The sequence below is a fragment of the Primulina eburnea genome, chromosome 1 (assembly GCF_022965805.1).
Source record: "Primulina eburnea isolate SZY01 chromosome 1, ASM2296580v1, whole genome shotgun sequence".
In the NCBI taxonomy this organism is placed as follows: Eukaryota; Viridiplantae; Streptophyta; class Magnoliopsida; order Lamiales; family Gesneriaceae; genus Primulina; species Primulina eburnea.
Genome location: NC_133101.1, coordinates 4,293,512 through 4,311,550, shown reverse-complemented (window position 1 = coordinate 4,311,550; position 18,039 = coordinate 4,293,512). Strand labels below are relative to the sequence as shown.

Here is an 18,039-nt window from a genome sequence, read left to right as displayed (position 1 = left end):
AAATAAGGATGAAAATTATGTAATATCACTTTCATCCAAACAGAACCTTTGGATCATTACATTATAAGCTGGCAACGGTCAGCAGCCAAATATTTATTCGCTGGATTTTGTTTCCACCTGTTTCACTCTTGGGTCACTACCTATTCCTAGAGATGTAAACGAACCAAATCGTTTGTGAGATATTCGAAGCTCGATTCGATAAAAGTTCGTTTGAGCTCGTTTAATGAGGCTCGTTAAGTTAGACAAACCAAACTCAAGAAATCGTGAACATGTTCGTTGGTAAGTTCATGAGTAATCTTTTAAATGAAAAAATAATAGTTTGATCTTTGATTTATTGATTTTGCATATTATTTATGAAATATATAGAAAAATCTATTAAATTTATTTATTATAATAAATTTATAAATTTTAATAAGAATAATATATATTTTTTAAAATATATAATTTATTTTTTAATTAATTTAATAAAAATTTAAATGTATAATTCATATTTATTAAGTTTGTTTAGCCTTCATAAAAATTTGAATAAACTCGTGAACTATGGATATATTCGTTAAATAAAGCTCGAGCTCTGCTCGATTATAAACGAACCAAGCTCAACGTACAAGAGTTCGACTCCATTAGATTACATCCTTACCTTTTCCCGTCTTCTTCTGTCTCCAAATTTTCAACAACCCAAACCATTTTTTGGGTCAATTTCGCCGTTTCATACTCCATCGTATCTCATTTATGATACTCATTTTTTTTTTGTTTTTTTCGTTTTCGAAAAACAAATTTTTATCTGAATTAAATATGGACGTATTGAATGCGTGATACAGAGTTGTGGTGAAAAATCGAAACGTAAAACAGTGTGGGAGTGGCGACTAGTGTTAGACAATGGCGTGCATGAAGCTGGGTACAAAGGAAGACGGGTTCCGCCTGGAGGGACAGACCTGGTCCGTCTTCTCATTTCTCTGTTTTTTCTCCAATCTGCGTATATACTGGGGAATCTTCTTTTGAAACCCATTATTTAAATTTCGTTATGGTCTGTTGATATGGGTTTATAATCATATTATCTTGGGATTTTAAGGAAGCTACTTTGGTAGATAATTTGTTCCCAGCTATTTCTTGTGTTACTTGATGATATATGTTTGTGTGATAATTGCCCCTGCGGCACGGCCCTGCCAACCAGATTGTTTTATGGTGTGCTTTATTAGACTAGAGTTTATTAGTTAGTCATCAGTTAGTTAACTACTCATTAGTTAGTTAGTTAACAGTCAGTTAAGAGTGGTGATCACACTTGATGTATAAAGATCAATGACCTCCTTGTAAACTGACTTGAGTTCTCATATATTTTCAATATACAAAAATGCATGATTGCACTCTGCGCAATATGGTATCAGAGCAAACGCCAATTCCAAACTGAACTCCTGCGTTACCAGCTTCCGATCGAAGATTTCCATTTCCGATCGGTTGAAGTTTTTCATTTCTGATCGAAGATTATTTCCGATTGCAGATTCAACAATTCAGTTACCAGGACTCCCGATCGTAGATTCTGAACAAAGCAGATTTTAATCGTTCCAGAATTCATGGCGAACACAGGTCCACAAGCATGGAATTTACCAATCCGATCTGTGATTGATGATCCGTCAAGCCCTTACTTCCTACACCATGCCGATAATCCAGGGCTCACTCTTGTGTCCCAACAATTAACAGGTGATAATTTCGCATCATGGAGTAGGTCAATGAAAATTGCATTATCTGTTAAAAACAAATTAGGATTCATTGATGGATCGATTACAAAGCCATCAGAATCTGAGTCAAATTTAATAAATGCATGGAATCGCAACAACAACATTGTCATTTCTTGGTTGTTAAATTCTGTTTCTAAGGACATATCAGCAAGTATCTTGTTTTCTGAATCCGCTTTGGAAATCTGGAACGATCTCAAAGAGAGATTTCAACAAAGTAATGGTCCTCGAATTTTCCAGCTTCGCCGAGACCTTCTTCAACTTCGTCAAAATCAGGATTCTGTCAATGTTTATTTTACCAAGCTTAAAGCTCTTTGGGAAGAGTTGAATCAATTTCGTCCAATGTGCAACTGTGGGAAATGCATTTGTAGTGGGGTGAAGAACATCGAATCATATGTTCAGATGGATTATACTATGACATTCCTCATGGGTCTAAATGATTCATTCACACAAGTTAGGAGCCAAGTATTATTACTTGATCCTCTGCCACCGATTAGTCGAGTTTTTGCGTTAGTTGTCCAAGAGGAAAGGCAACGGGAGGTTGGAGCATATCAAGGCACACCTCTTCAAAATCAAGGTATGGCATTTATACTCAAGGGTGAACATAATCAGGCACCTCTGGGCACTCGAAAACCACAAAAATTTCAAAGAGGAAGGCCACACTGCACAACGTGTAATATTCCGGGGCACACAATTGAAACCTGTTATAAAATTCATGGTTACCCACCCGGATACAAGACCCGTTATAGACAGGGAAATAGAGGTAATGATGTCTCTGTCAATCATGTATCTGGACATGACAAGGCATCCGAGACTCGGGACAATTCCAACATTCTTCAAAATTTAAACAAAGGCCATATGGAACAATTAATGGCAATGTTTATTCAACAACTCTCGACATCTGACAAGAAAATGGATATACATGATACTGCTAGTGCTCCATCCACATCAGGTACCTGTCTCTCCATCTCAATTCCAGGTGCATTGAATATTCCTACATGCTGGATAGTCGATTCGGGTGCTTCTAGACATATTTGCTCCAATAAGGATAATTTCATTTTTCTTAAGGCCACCCAAGATTCAAGAGTGACTCTGCCTAACAATGAATATGTGGATGTGCACTTTTATGGTGATATTTGTTTGGGAGATTCTCTGGTCCTTTCGGATGTTCTATATATTCCAGAGTTTAAGTTTAACCTGCTATCCGTCAGTTGCCTTCTTGATCGCACACCGAATATGATAATTTTTAATTCTGACTCATTCATGATTCAGGAAATCAACACACAGAAGACGATTGGCAAGGGTAAGCGCATAGAAGGGCTATATGTTCTGGACTCAAAAATGATGCCTTCTGACATTCATCTTAATCTGGTTGGGACTCATCATACTTGGCACCAAAGACTTGGGCATCCCTCAATAAAGGTCATGCAACTTCTGAAGTCTCATCTAAAGTTTGAAGTAAATAACTCCTGTCATCCCAGAATCTGCAATATATGTCCATTAGCTAAGCAAACCCGTTTACCATTTGTTTCACAGCATAGAGTATCTGATTTTGCTTTTGAACTAATACATTGTGATATTTGGGGGCCTTACCATGTTCCTACATGTAATAATCAGCGATTTTTTCTGACGTTGGTTGATGATCATACAAGATTCACATGGGTTTTTCTTCTACAACATAAATCTGAAGCAAACATGATTGTCTCCAGATTTTGTACCATGATTGAGACACAATTTCATGCCAAAATTAAGATGTTCCGAACTGATAACGCAAAAGAACTAGCCTTTACTGATTTATGTGCACAAAGAGGGATTCTACATCAGTTTTCTTGCGTTCAAACTCCACAACAGAACTCTGTTGTGGAGAGGAAGCATCAACATCTGCTTAATGTGGCTCGTTCACTGTTTTTCCAATCCAAAGTCCCTATATCATTTTGGAGTGAATGTATACTAACAGCCACGTACTTGGTGAATCGCATTCCATCACCATGGACGGAAAATAAATCACCATATGAACTTCTCTATCACCAACCGGTGGATTATGCACATTTTCGAACATTCGGTTGTCTCGCTTTTTCGTCCACTTTGGCAGCAAATCGAGATAAGTTTATGCCAAGAGCTCGTATATGTGTATTCCTTGGCTATCCTCCGGGCATCAAAGGTTATAAATTAATGGATATTGAGAGCAAGGAAATTTTCATCTCACGGGATGTGAAATTTCAGGAATCCATCTTCCCTTTTCACTATCTTTCTCCTAAGGACAGTGTTTGTGATCCATTCCCAGATATTGTCATTCCTAGATCAGCAGCAATGGATGCTTCTGCTCATTCGGACATCACTTCCTTGTCATCTATACCACCAGTAGCCGTGATTCCCGATGCATTCCCTGGTTCTTCTGTTGATTCACGTGACCCAACACATTTAGTTCCCACTCGTACATCCACAAGAATATCTCGACCACCCTCCTATTTAGAACATTATCACTGCCATATGATACAGCATCACTCTGCTCCTTCATCATCAACTACATACCCTCTCAGCAACTACATCTCGTATGCGACTTTATCTCCTTCCTATAGGAACTTGGTGCTTAACATATCATCTCAAGTTGAACCACAATTCTATCATCAAGCTGTGCGTTTTGATCACTGGAGACGAGCTATGCAAGATGAACTTGATGCAATGGATGCAAATAATACTTGGTCAGTGATTCCGCTTCCTTCGGGCAAACAGACCATTGGATGTCGGTGGGTCTACAAGATCAAACACAACTCTGACGGCTCCATTTCTCGATATAAAGCTCGATTAGTCGCCAAAGGATATACTCAACGTGAAGGAGTGGATTTCTTTGAAACTTTTTCTCCAGTAGCAAAATTGGCCACCATCAAAACCATTCTAGCATTAGCAGCAAGTCAAAATTGGCACCTTGCCCAATTAGATGTTAATAACGCATTCCTAAATGGTGACCTTTCTGAAGAAGTTTATATGGACCTTCCGTTAGGCTACCAGTCGAGTGATACTTCTCTCCCAACAGGAATCAAATCTGTCTGTCATCTTCATAAGTCCATCTATGGATTACGTCAAGCATCAAGACAATGGTACACCAAATTTTCCAATGCCTTGCTCAACTCAGGATTTGTTCAATCCAAATCCGATAATACATTGTTCACAAAGGGCTCGGGCTCTAGCTTTATTACTTTGTTAGTTTATGTTGACGACATCATCATTGCCGGTCCCTCAATCCATGCTATTCAACAGCTGAAATCTGCTCTTCAAAGCCAATTCAAACTCAAAGATTTGGGGGATCTCAAGTATTTTGTTGGTCTTGAGATAGCTAAATCTTCGACTGGCATTTATCTTTCCCAACGTAATTATGCTTTACATCTTCTTGAAGACACTGGTTTTCTTGCATGTAAACCTACCACTGTCCCGATGGATCCTCGATCACATCTTAATTCTGATGATGGTGAACCTCTTGCTGATATCACAACATATCGACGTCTCATTGGACGCCTTTTGTACCTCACTCTAACACGACCAGATATAATGTTTGCAGTTCACAAACTCAGTCAATATGTTTCCCATCCACGTACCTCACATATGCATGCCGTAAATCAAGTTTTGAGATACATCAAATCCAATCCGGGCCAAGGAATTTTTTTCTCAGCATCATCCTCCATCCAGCTACGGGCATTCTCTGATGCGGATTGGGCAGCTTGCAAAGACACACGCAAATCGATAACTGGTTTTTGTGTTTTTCTTGGTGATGCTCTCATTTCATGGAAATCAAAGAAGCAATTGACAGTCTCTCGTTCCTCAACCGAGGCCGAATACCGAGCATTGGCCACTACTACCACCGAGATACTATGGCTCACACAATTGCTCAAGGACTTACAATTTAAGGTTTCAACCCCAGCTGTGATTTTTTGTGATAATCAATCGGCTATCCACCTTGCCAACAACCCTATCTTCCATGAACGAACCAAGCATATCGAGATTGACTGTCACTTCATTCGCGACAAGATCAAGGATGGGTTCGTTAAATTGCTACCGATCAGTTCTCATCTTCAATTAGCTGACATGTTTACAAAACCTTTACCATTCTCCACTCTTTCGCATCTGATGTCCAAGTTGTCTATAAAAAACATTTATAGTACCTCTTGAGGGGGGCTATTAGACTAGAGTTTATTAGTTAGTCATCAGTTAGTTAACTACTCATTAGTTAGTTAGTTAACAGTCAGTTAAGAGTGGTGATCACACTTGATGTATAAAGATCAATGACCTCCTTGTAAACTGACTTGAGTTCTCATATATTTTCAATATACAAAAATGCATGATTGCACTCTGCGCAATATGCTTGGTGTATTTTGGTTCTGTGATTTATAAGAGGTAAGCATGAAGTGGGTTCGGGTTAGTGACGGCTAAAAAACTGGAAAATGAAACAACGATGCGGCACTAGAAGCCTTTTTGGCATGTTGGGATCACCCCAAAGGCGAGTAAGGAAAAGTTTCCACGATATCAGAGAGATATCGGACTTGTATACACACGGAAAATGTTCTAGCGAGCCAGGACTTGAGGGGTGCTTTCGCGTAATAATATGATTTTTTTTCTGTTTTAAGATTTTGATGCCTTGTATGCTTCTCCAGATGTTATATCTTCAACAGTTGTGTCAACATTTTTGTGGAGTATTTTTCATGTTCTGATGTAATTTTGCAAGCCTTTTCACTTTGTGATATCTGTGATTTTTCTTTATTTTTTACAGGATGTGTTCCCATTGTATTCCAAGTGATATTAGCATTGAAGTGGAAGGGACTTTCTTCCACCTTCACAAGGTCTGATCTGTATGCTTTCTCTGTGTGTATTGCTTGTTGTGCTTGCAATGTTAACCAGCTAGTGAACCATTCTAGGTGTGTATCCATGAAGAGGATTGAATGTGATGGTTTCAAGTTATTTTATTTACGTCATCTTTCTTGTATACTACTTATGATCTGTTCTGACCCTTTTATTTTGGTATGTGTTCTAGTTTCCATTGTTGTCGAGAAGCGGATTTCTGGAAAAACTTATTCAAGATTTTTCTGAAAGGATGAACTGTGAAGACGAGATTGAATGCACTTTACATCTTGATAACTTTCCCGGTGGGGCAAAATCCTTTTTGTTCATAGCCAAGTTTTGCTATGATGTCAAAGTCGAACTCACTGCAAGAAATGTTGTGAGTCTCAGATGTGCGTCTGAGCACCTTCAAATGACTGCAAGTTATGGAGAAGGAAACCTCATCTCACAGACCGAAAATTTCCTCTTTATATTGTTCGGGAGTTGGGATGATACCATCAAAGCCCTTGAAACCTCTGAAAAGTTCCTTCCCCTAGCAGAAGAACTTCACATAGTTTCAAAAGGCATTGATTCGCTCGCAATGATAGCTTGTGCAAATACACACCTTTTAAGTTATAGTATGGCCGGGAAAAGCATGACTCAGAGTCTGGGGAGTGCCTTCCTATGGAATGGAATACACTCAACTTGTGATGAAGTCTCCTCAACAGAAGATGGTTGGTATGAGGACGTGGCATTTCTTCAAATGCCTCTCTTCAAAAGGCTGATATGTGCGGTTCATTCGAAAGGCATGGCACCCAATAAAATTGCTGAAATGATAATATTCTATGCTAAGAGTCATCTCCCATTGAACGGTAGGCAGCTGAGCTTCCGCCAGAGTACTCTGGGATCAACGCTTCCTTCTTTATCTGACGTGGATCAAAGGACTATGATTGAAGAGATAGTCATGTTTCTGCCCAGTGAAAGGGGCGTCATACCTACCAAATTTTTACTTAAACTTCTAAGGATCTCGAAGATTTTATGCACCAGTCCATCAAGTCGAGAAGCACTGGAACGGAAGATTGGTGCTGAATTAGACCAAGCTCTCCTGGAAGACCTTCTTATACCAAACACATGTTACTCAGCAGAAACCCTTTATGACGTTGAATGCATTCATCGAATGGTCAATCAGTTCATGTTGATTAATGGGGACTGCTCAGATTTTATCTCAGATAATTTGGTAGAGGAAATAAATTTGGTCGGAGGCTCTCATTCACTTGAGCCTATGACAAAGGTTGCTAATCTTTTAGACAACTATCTTGCTGAGGTTGCACCTGATGTCAACTTGGGATTAGAGAAGTTCATTTCACTCGCTGCTGCAATCCCCGACTATTCGAGGCCTTTACATGATGGGATTTACCGGGCAATTGATATATTTCTCAAGGTAATAATCAATATACCTTGATTCAGTGTTTTAAGTTTGTCACTAAAACCGATGGATACGCCTAAAAGTATGCTGAATTTGGGACTTAAAGTTGAAGTTTTTAAATAATCCTACATCTTTTTGTAATCAAGACTTCATGTTTAGGCTCCTATTAGCCAAGTACATAATCAAAAACTTAATATACAGGCGGGCATTTGGAAATTTATATATTTTCTTGGGAAACTTTTGTTGGAAGGACAAAGCTTATTAAAATTTGTGGAAATATTAGGGTCTGGTGAACTTGAAATGACATTCCAGAGTGGACAATTTTAGACATGATTATCTTTGGAGTTATGTTTTCCTGTAGCAGGACTAGAAGTATTTTCACCCGACATTTTCATATTTATAATTATGCCAGTGTACATAAAATTTGAGGGGGGGTTTCCCTTCCAGCTCCCCCTCTCTCTCTATGCTGATGGGACAGATTAGTATTTTTCAGTTGATATCATCTAGCCATTTTCTTACATAACCTGATAAGATGTATAATTTAATATTTCCGTCATATACATTGATTAGATTTCTTGACCGTAGGCACATCCGTGGTTGACAGACTCGGAGAAAGAACATCTCTGCAGGCTCATGAATTACCAGAAATTTTCTTTAGAAGCCAGCACCCATGCAGCTCATAATGAGAGGCTACCACTACGCGTCATTGTTCAAGTTCTATTCTTCGAACAACTTCACTTACGCACCTCTGTGGCCGGTTGGCTCTTTGTCTCTGACAATTTTGAGAATTCGCAGAATCTAAGTGGCAAAGTTGCACCAACAAATGACCACATGGCCACAACGATCTCTGAAAATAGTCTAGTATTTGCATTTGACGACATGAAAGAAAGAGTTTCTGAGCTTGAAAAGGAATTTGAGGGCATGAAACAAGATATAGGGAAGCTTGTCAAAAACAAAGGAAACTGGAATAACTTCTGTAGAAGATTTGGTCTAAAATCTAAGATACCCTGCAGTGGGGAAGCACTTCAACCACCTAAAAAACCAGTTTTGAATGGGAAATATAAGCACGAAAAATGTAAGTCGAATCATTGAATTCGAAATTTTTTTGATGGAATATCAAATAGTTATATATTTGTGTTCCAGAAATACTGGGGGCATAGAAGTAGGACTATGGACTATTTGATGCTCAGTTTTATTCTTCAACTAAGCACATTTTTCTAGTCTAGTCTTTTTGTTTAGGAAGAACTACAGTTTCGATCCCTCGGGTTTGAGACGAAATTGATTTATGACGAGCAAGTAGATCATTTTTTTTTCATTGAAAAGACGACGGACAGAATCCATGTAGCATGAATGATACAGTTGAGTTCTGAATTCTGAGAACTCAAATCTCAATATAATGAATTATTGAAACTTTATCGCATGAATATGCTAGCAATACAAATCCCAATAACCAAAAATATTGTGGCTCTAAAACTAATATAATAAACTTAAATTATATTTAAAAAAATGTGGTTAACCGAAATTTTGCTCACCCGCAATTTAAATAAATCCTCGAAACTAGTCTGACTTTGCTTTGTGATGCTAGTAACGACCCACGAAAATCATAATCATTCTCTGGATCGTTCAGTCAATCACAGGCCTTTGCACATTCTATCAATCTTATACGGATTATGGAAGGAAATCATATATGAGACGGAAGGTTTTGACGAAAGAAAACTTTCTATTCTAATTTCTAAGAGCTTCTCCAATCGAGCTCTAAATTAGCGTAAAAAGCAAGATGGTGTAGTTTGTTTTTTCTCCAACCCAGCACTATGTTTGACGCCAAGATAGAGATTTGCTACTGTGTTGCACCAAAGCGTTGCTTATTTTGTTTTTTTTTCCTTTTTTTGTAATTGTTTTTTATGTTATTTTACTTAAACTCTAAATATTATATAATTAGTTTTATAATCTAATTTAATTATTAAAATGTATTATTTCAAACAATAAATTTTAACAAAGTGATTTTAAAAAACTTGGATATTTTAATTTAATGTATAATTAATAAAGATAATATTATTATGTTAATAAATTATTTGTGATAAATTAGTTGTAGTAAATAAAATAATATAAAATATGCCATGAATATCATAATTATGTAGTTATAATTAAATTAATTAATATTGAATACAAAGATACAAGTATAAAAAAATTAAGATTTCAAACACTAATTTTTTGAAAATCAAAGAAAATGATACAAAATTAAATAAACAAACATAAGAAACACTAAATTATTAAAATTGACATTACAATACAACATAAAACAAAATAAGATGACAACACTTAAAATCAAAGATAATGATACAACATAAACCTAAACAAGATAATAAACAACAAACTATTAAAAATCATACAACAATACAATAAAATAATGATGACAAGCACTTCAATTTAAAACGGAGGTAAGCTGGATCCAGATCCTCCAATGTCTCCAAAATATTTTCCATAGTCGAGACTATCACGTGCACGTTTTCTTTCTTCTCTCTCACTCAAAATTCTTGACTGTTCGGCCTTAAAATTTTCACGCAAAGATGGATCTTGAATTGAGTTGAGATCAATTACCAAAATTTTGTTTTCTTCTTGAAACCTAGTCAAATCCAACATTTTTCGATTTTGTTCTATTTTTGTTTCATTTTGTTCCAATTTTCGTTCAGTTTGTTGCATACATTTTTTCTTTGTTATATTCACGATAAGCATTTTCAGTTTGGATTATTTCCAGAATTTTTTTTTGCCCTAATCTCATTGATTCAATTGTCTTTGACATATATTCATCTTTTTTCTTTTTCAATTTTGCTTTTTTCACTATAAGTAGCCGATGTGACGAAGTACCACCAATATTTTCATCACTTAAATTAATCTCAAATGGTGATAATCCAGGGGACGCTGATTTGGGGGAATCCGTTGCTTGTGTGTCCGATTGTTGAGAGTCGAAAAATTCAATACTTCTTTGAATTGTTGACCGTAAATGATTTGACGAAGCTGCAAATTTCTCCATATCTTTCATAATAGACCATACATGATCAAACTTAAAACCTTTCTTGAAATTAGAATCATGTTTCATTAACTCTTTTGCACGAATTATCTGTATATAAAATTAAAGTTAAGTTAAATAATATAAAAAACTGATAATACTATAAGTATAGATATTATATCAAAACAAAACTCACAATATCCACATCTGAAGCACCGCTTGGATGGAGTTGTTCAACTTGTTGGATGCATGCTTTTAATTTACTAATCGCCGCCAATATTAAGCCCATACGAGATTGCACAGATCTTTTGTTACGAACTTCAGTCATGTCGGGTGCTCTAGAACTTTTGTAGCTTTGCTCGACACGACTCCAAAATTTATTTCGAGATTGGTTTATGCCTATGATAGGATCTTGGGAAATGTCAAGATAAACATGACAAAGGGGTATGTTTTCTTGATATGAATAAGAAGCAGTTCGTGCATTCGCAGCCATTGAAACAAAAATATGTTGGGAGATAAGTATAATATTTATTATATAGAGAATGATAATGGTGACTCGAAATGAAATTATGTTAATCTATATATAGAATGAGTGATACTAGATGATATGAGGTTGAGTGATTGAATGAAATCTAATCCCATGGTGAACAAATTAGATCGGATTTTTTGTATATAGGATAAAGATCATGCGGTTCCGATTAAATGAAATCTAATCCGACGGAGTATAAATTGGATCAAAATATGATAAGTTTTATAAATGATAAATAAAGATCTTATGGTTTTGATTAAATGAAATCTAATCCGACGGTGAATAAATCAGATCAGATTTTTTTGGATATATGTTAAAGATCCTATGGTTCGGATTAAATGGAATCTAATCCGACGGTGTATAAATCGGTTCAGATTTTTTGGATAGATGATAAAGATAATGTGAATAGATTTGGTTTTGTTATATAATATCAATCATATGAAGTTATCCAACTCGTACTTCAAAATTTCCAACTATCAATATACAACATGAATTTTCAAAATTTTCATTTTTTTAATTCAACATCATCTAGCTCATCTGATGAATTTGATTCACATGTTCAAGATCAATTTGAGTCCATCAACAAAACAAAAAATTTATTGGGGAGTCTAGCAACCAATAACACAATTTTAGCGGCTTCATATGCCGAGCAACATGAAGTTGAAGTCAAACATGGAGGGTCGATTCCTGGGCATATCGTAATTCCGCGTGATCGAGAATTGGCGGATCGTAATCTTTTCAACGATTATTTTGCTGATAATCCAAGACACAATGAAGCAATGTTTCGAAGACGTTTTTGAATGTCACGAGGCCTTTTTTTCGTATTGTTGAAGCTGTAAAGAATCATGATCGTTATTTCATACAACGAGTAGATAGTCTTGGTCGGCTGAGACTCTCTACTAATCAAAAAATTACTACTGCAATGCGGATGTTGGCATACTGTACACCAGCAGATGCTGCTGATGAATATATTAAGATAGGAGAATCAACTACAATTCAATGCCTTCAACGTTTTTGTCGGGATATTGTAGAGGTGTTTGTAGAGCGATACCTAAGGTCACCTACCTCCATTGATATTGATAGACTACTGCGTATTGGTGAAAAACGTGGATTTCCTGGAATGTTGGGAAGATTGGACTGTATGCATTGGAGATGGAAAAATTGCCCAACAGCATGGGCAAGACAATACGCGGGTCGTAGTGGTTCTCCGACCATTATTTTGGAAGCGGTTGTTGATTATGATCTTTGGATATGGCATGCATTTTTTGGTATGTCAGGGTCTAACAATGACATCAATGTTCTCGAGGCATCCAATCTTTTTTCAAATCTTGCGCAAGGTATCGCTCCTCCAGCAAATTACTTTATTGGTGGAAAAGAGTATCATCAAGGATATTACTTAGCCAATGGTATATATATATCCTAAATGGTCAACTCTTGTGCAAACAATTCATGATCCACGCGGTTCAAAAAAAAAATTTTTTGCAATGAAACAAGAGTCATGTAGGAAAAATGCCGAACGCGCATTTGGAGTACTTCATTCACGATTTGCAATTGTAGCATCTCCAGCACGTGCTTGGCCGAAGAAACACTTGCAAGATATAATGACCGCATGCATAATAATGCACAATATGATTATCGAAGATGAGCGTGACTTGGATACACCAATCCAAGATGAGTTGGAAGCACCAACTCCAAATGTGGAAATGGTTACGGATCAAAATATAAGATTTCAAGAAATTTCTTGCTCGGTATAAAAAAATAAGGGACAGAGAGGCTCACTTCGCACTACGAGATGCACTGATCGATCATTTATGAGATTTATATAGTAATTCCGTTAATTAAAAGTTGGATATTTGTGTGTCATTTCTATTTTATAAGCATCATTTGAATATTGGTTGTATGTTAGTAATTTATGTTCAAAATATTTATCTTTGTGATTGTAATTTTTTTGAATGATTAGTTAATTATATTTAATTAAGTAATAAGTTTAAGTATTTAAAATAATAATATTAAATATTATATTTTTTTAAAGTAATTATAAATATATATTTAATTAATATTTTAATTCATTAATATATATAATGGATTTTAATATAGAGATGATTTTAGATATTAGTGATATTTTAATTATTGTGTTTATAAATATTTTGTGAAATAAATTATTTGTTGTTAATAAAATAATAGGGAATATTCCGAGAATATTCGTCTTAGTGTAGAGTTTAGAGTTGATGAGTTGGAGATGAATTTTGTATTTGGTGTAAGAATTACACTATTTTAAAGTTAGTGCGACACTAAGATAACGTAATGGGTTGGAGATGGTCTAAAGAGAGAGATAGCTTAATTATATATCATGACTTCTTGAAAAATATAGTAAATTCTTTGAAACTTTATTGCGTGATATATAATACATTGACAATATTTTTGTATTCACAAAAAAGGCTTTCAATAATTAATAATTTCAGAATCAAAAGAGCAAGGTAATGGTTGCAAAAACTTATCTTAATACCTTCAAGCTTCTAATCAATAAAATATTTAAAAATTATTTATAGAAACTGAAAAACCTTAAAATAAGTTCTTACAAACTTTACTTAAGAAACATAAAATATGATTATTATATTCTATGATTATTTTTTCTTCTAGGATTTGGCTAAATATCATCTATATAATGTACTTTCATAAAAATATGATAAACCAACGTGATGTAATGATATTAAAATAGAGGAGAAACATTCTCAATGTAGCATAAACATATTGGAATTGACATATGTCATTTTCATTGAAGCATTCTTTCCTTGATACATTTATAAAAATATAACTTAAAAGAGAGAAAAATGGTAAAGTACACTTAATATTACATTGCTTATTGCATCAATATCATACTTGCAGAACATCAAGAGTAGTAGAAAATCTGCATTACAGGAGAATTCACCACTAGCATCTCTGTCCAAATTGCTCTCAAAGCAATGTGCCTTTTCTCTATCTCACCCCAACAAATAAAATAACAAAAAGTTATTTTAACCTAAGCTAGTTTTTCCCATTCCTTCCCCACATATGCATATTATTTTTACACAGTTTATTCTTTACAAAACAAAACAAGAACATTCTTATATTATTGAAAAAATCACCTTGCTTCTCCTGTCATTAAATCACTACCTTGGATTCGGTCGGGAGGCAAACGACCATGTTGGTCGTAAATGTCTCTGAGTTGAAGAACCATTCTTCAATGTGGCCTGAGACCGGGTGACCATTTCAACCATTGATGGAGTGGTGTATGCCTGAGTATTGCTCGAACCACCTGTTGAATCGCCTCTAGCAGTCGCTCTTTGCCAAGAGTGCGAACTCAATCCCGACAAAATGTACGCCCTTCCAGATTCCTCGTACAAACGCCTACTTGCCATTCTTTCTTGCATTTCCTTTAGCTCGGCATCAAGAGCAATACAGAGGCTATCTTGAGATTTAGCTGACATGGTTTCTGATAACAATTTTCGACAGTTGTCAAGTGTAGAAATGGCACCAGTTAAATCTCCACGTTCAGCAGCAGTTCGTGCCTGTGCTATTGCTTCTGCTGCTCGAATCCGGTTCAGCTGTCTGTCCACTTCAATGGAGAAGGTTCCTTGTCTAGCCGTCTTGGTTCTCTCAATTCTAACCTCGTGATCTTCCAAGGTCGCTGTTTCTTTAGTGAAGGGGTCGTTGTAAGTGCAACTTATCTTCAACAATGATGTTTTGTTGCTTGAAATTTCGGCTGGTATATTTACAGAAACAAGAAAGTTTCGCTCCTCATCCGCATACAGGTCTCCAGCATCAATGGATCCCGACTGGTGATTAGAGGAGACACCATTAGGGTAACTTCCAGCTTTAATAGATTCGAGATAGACAGTCGGGTGGATACACTCAATTTTTACTTGAAGATTTTTTGCCACAACGCTTAACAGGCCTCCGATGCACTGTGCAAATGCATCCTGTATAGCCCCCACGGCCTCAATGAAAGAAAAAGTCCCTCCCGAAATTTCAGATATTGAATGCATCGATGTTGCATCATGATCAGTACCAAAGCCGAAGGTGTGAACCGGAATCTTGGAACCCGAACTTTCTCCAGGGTGGATAGATAAGGGAAGAAGCGAGCTGTAATTTGGTTGATTCTGATTGCCACCAGAATCATTGATTGAATACGTATCTTGCCCATCGGATAACAATATTATACTGGCAACAGGATTCTTTTCTCTTCGATCTTCCATTATTTTCGCCCCCTTTCTCAAGCCTTCGCCAATGTTTGTTCCTCCACTGGCAACCAAAGAATTGACAGCTTGTAATGCTTTATATCGTCCTGCTTCAGACATTCTGCAGAGGGGAAAGACGCGTCGAGCCGAGGAGGAAAAGGCTATAACTGCCAATCTATCGTTGGGACCAAGATTCTGTATCACAAACCCCATAGCTCTTTTTAACAACGCCAACTTCGTACCTGACATGCTCCCACTTATGTCAAGAACAGTTACAAGATCAACAGGTGCACGAGGCAGTTGAGAGATTTGCGGCGATTTTGCATCATTCCTGCTGAAATTACGCCATGAATTTGAACAAGGAGCTTTTAGATGAAGTAACACGGTAAAGCTATCAACAGTGCTTGATTGAGGAACAGCTGAAACTTCTTTATAAGAATTAATAACAACTTTTCTTTGGTCAACACCATCGTCTGAACATTTATCCGCAGTGTTTCTCTCAGGAGAAGCTGTTTCAATTTCAAGATTCAAGGACTCATCATCGTCAAAGACTGCCGGTTCAGGGGTATGAAACAGGGGCGAGGCATTTCGACTGGAGTTCGAACGAGGCGGGTGTTGATGGATATTAATCATCCTATCATTATTGTAGGGCCAATCGATGGGATTCACCCTTGATCTCCCCATTAGAGGATCAAGGCTGTGGCCTTGAGAGGGTATTTCTTTCCATTTTGCTCTGCACACTGGACAATATCGATTGCCATGTTTAACATTTGATGCAATACACTGGAAATGAAAGGTATGTGAGCACTCTGCAGTAAAAATCGCCTGGCTTCCTTGTTTGATTGACGCCAAACATATCGCACAATTCTTCTGTAAATTTAAGCAAAAGCTTGTGAGAAACATGACTTATAAGTTATCAATAAGTTCAAAAATTGTTATTCCTTATCAATACTTGAGCAGCCTAACAATGCATCCTATGAAAAGCAACCGATTACAATGCCTATGAAAACACAAAAAGTTTTAAATTTCATTCCGTGTCCACATCAATTTTTGGGGAACCCAACATTTTATGTAGGCAAACCATATACAACTAAATTGGACATCATACTTCAAATCCATGAAGCTCAAATCAACTATACAAATGCACCCTTAGCTTTTCCCATAAGATAGATCGTAAACTTTGAATTTTTTTGCCAGAACCTATCCACCTGCCTCGTCGCAAAACATTTAAAATCTGAGGGTGATTCTTATGCTGTTTAACCTCCAATCAATCTAATCAATTACACATGTGGTCAATGAAGCTAAGAGACAAAATCAAACCTTAGAAGAAGCTCTACTAAAGCTCTTAGACAGCCTCATCTTAATCGAACTGGGCGTAGGAGGAGTAGAGGACGAGTCCTCCGGGGTCCGTGGCCGGATGGCTGCAGCAGACCGTAGCTCAGATGATGGTGAGGAGACATCATCAGGATCATCACCAGCTAAATGATTTGCCGGCACAAATGCACACAGATTCAATCCAAGCGCCATCTTTACTTTCTTCCAATTACTCCCCATTTCTAACTATTCTCCGCGCAAGATCTCCCCCCAGAAATCCCCTTTTCAAAAAATTATTGATGTTCTTCAAAATGAGAACTTTCTTTGATTGCGCAAACAAAGTAGTTCCTTTAAAATAACAAAATAAAAAAAAAACCAAGAAAGTGCGGAACAAAGGTGAGGAAAAAAGCCCAGTCTTGAAACAGGATTTCTCCAAACAAGTCTTAAAAATAGGAAACAAATCACCCCCAAAGCAAACCTTTTGCAAGAAATCAATGCTACTAATGCAGAGTACTATTTCTTTTATTTCCTTTTTTTTAATAATCAAGCAGAACAGAACCCTTTTCAAGAAAAAAAAACCCAAGAAAAGAGATGGACAAAGTTGAACAGAAAGCTCGATTCTTGAAAATGGGATTTTTTCTACGCAGGCATTAAAATAGGAACCAACTCACATTTTCAAATCCGAAACACAGAGATAGATAGATAGATAGATAGATAGTCAAGCACGTAAATCACAAGGAAAAATCCAGGATGGCGAGTGAGATGGTTTTATACTAGTAGCATATACAGCTGTTGAAGAAAGATCAACATACAAGGGGGGGGAAACCCAAAGGAAAATTGGTTTACTCTTTGTTCTTGGCGGCCAATGGGTGGAATAGCACCAAATGGATGAGGGATTTCATCGTGAAATGTGAGCTGACCATCGTTTGTTTGTTTTGTAACTTTGTGCTTTGTGTCGATTGGCGACAGTGCTATTGGGGGGCCTGAGGTTGACTATGAATGATTCT

General features: G+C 36.6%; 4 protein-coding genes across 4 annotated transcripts; 2 read left to right on the top strand and 2 right to left on the bottom strand.

Moving 5' to 3' along the window:
- The first annotated feature begins 639 nt into the window (after positions 1-639).
- Positions 640-9,188, top strand: LOC140823253 (BTB/POZ domain-containing protein At5g03250-like). Its single transcript, XM_073184503.1, has 4 exons — positions 640-935; positions 6,493-6,562; positions 6,754-7,980; positions 8,551-9,188. Exons 1-4 carry the CDS (start codon positions 877-879, stop codon positions 9,055-9,057), a joined length of 1,863 nt encoding a protein of 620 aa, XP_073040604.1. The 5' UTR covers positions 640-876; the 3' UTR covers positions 9,058-9,188.
- A 1,204-nt stretch (positions 9,189-10,392) lies between these two features.
- On the bottom strand, positions 10,393-11,465 carry LOC140810934 (uncharacterized). Its single transcript, XM_073169058.1, has 3 exons — positions 11,169-11,465; positions 10,831-11,083; positions 10,393-10,619 (listed from the first exon to the last, which is right to left on the bottom strand). Exons 1-3 carry the CDS (start codon positions 11,463-11,465, stop codon positions 10,393-10,395), a joined length of 777 nt encoding a protein of 258 aa, XP_073025159.1.
- Positions 11,466-12,423: 958 nt separating this feature from the next.
- Positions 12,424-13,255, top strand: LOC140810177 (uncharacterized). The gene is made up of 2 exons (XM_073168254.1): positions 12,424-12,907; positions 13,059-13,255. Exons 1-2 carry the CDS (start codon positions 12,424-12,426, stop codon positions 13,253-13,255), a joined length of 681 nt encoding a protein of 226 aa, XP_073024355.1.
- Positions 13,256-14,252: 997 nt separating this feature from the next.
- On the bottom strand, positions 14,253-17,985 carry LOC140823245 (E3 ubiquitin-protein ligase WAV3-like). Its single transcript, XM_073184494.1, has 3 exons — positions 17,879-17,985; positions 17,039-17,380; positions 14,253-16,588 (listed from the first exon to the last, which is right to left on the bottom strand). The coding sequence occupies exons 2-3, from the start codon at positions 17,270-17,272 to the stop codon at positions 14,651-14,653; spliced, it is 2,172 nt and encodes a 723-aa protein (XP_073040595.1). The 5' UTR covers positions 17,273-17,380; positions 17,879-17,985; the 3' UTR covers positions 14,253-14,650.
- Between the last annotated feature and the right edge of the window lie 54 nt (positions 17,986-18,039).

What these genes read in the sequence shown, in the direction of transcription:
- LOC140810177 (XM_073168254.1), top strand. Translation starts at nt 12,424, where the DNA reads ATGCGGATGTTGGCATACTGTACACCAGCAGATGCTGCTGATGAATAT. An exon ending in AGGATATTACTTAGCCAATG is followed by an intron (nt 12,908 to 13,058) that starts GTATATATATAT and finishes TTGCAATTGTAG; the next exon opens with CATCTCCAGCACGTGCTTGG.
- LOC140810934 (XM_073169058.1), bottom strand. Translation starts at nt 11,465, where the DNA reads ATGGCTGCGAATGCACGAACTGCTTCTTATTCATATCAAGAAAACATA. An exon ending in GTGCTTCAGATGTGGATATT is followed by an intron (nt 11,084 to 11,168) that starts GTGAGTTTTGTT and finishes TTTTATATACAG; the next exon opens with ATAATTCGTGCAAAAGAGTT. An exon ending in AAGTGATGAAAATATTGGTG is followed by an intron (nt 10,620 to 10,830) that starts GTACTTCGTCAC and finishes AAACAAAAATAG; the next exon opens with AACAAAATCGAAAAATGTTG.
- LOC140823245 (XM_073184494.1), bottom strand. Translation starts at nt 17,272, where the DNA reads ATGGGGAGTAATTGGAAGAAAGTAAAGATGGCGCTTGGATTGAATCTG. An exon ending in TTAGTAGAGCTTCTTCTAAG is followed by an intron (nt 16,589 to 17,038) that starts GTTTGATTTTGT and finishes TTAAATTTACAG; the next exon opens with AAGAATTGTGCGATATGTTT.
- LOC140823253 (XM_073184503.1), top strand. Translation starts at nt 877, where the DNA reads ATGGCGTGCATGAAGCTGGGTACAAAGGAAGACGGGTTCCGCCTGGAG. An exon ending in CGCCTGGAGGGACAGACCTG is followed by an intron (nt 936 to 6,492) that starts GTCCGTCTTCTC and finishes TATTTTTTACAG; the next exon opens with GATGTGTTCCCATTGTATTC. An exon ending in CTTTCTTCCACCTTCACAAG is followed by an intron (nt 6,563 to 6,753) that starts GTCTGATCTGTA and finishes TATGTGTTCTAG; the next exon opens with TTTCCATTGTTGTCGAGAAG.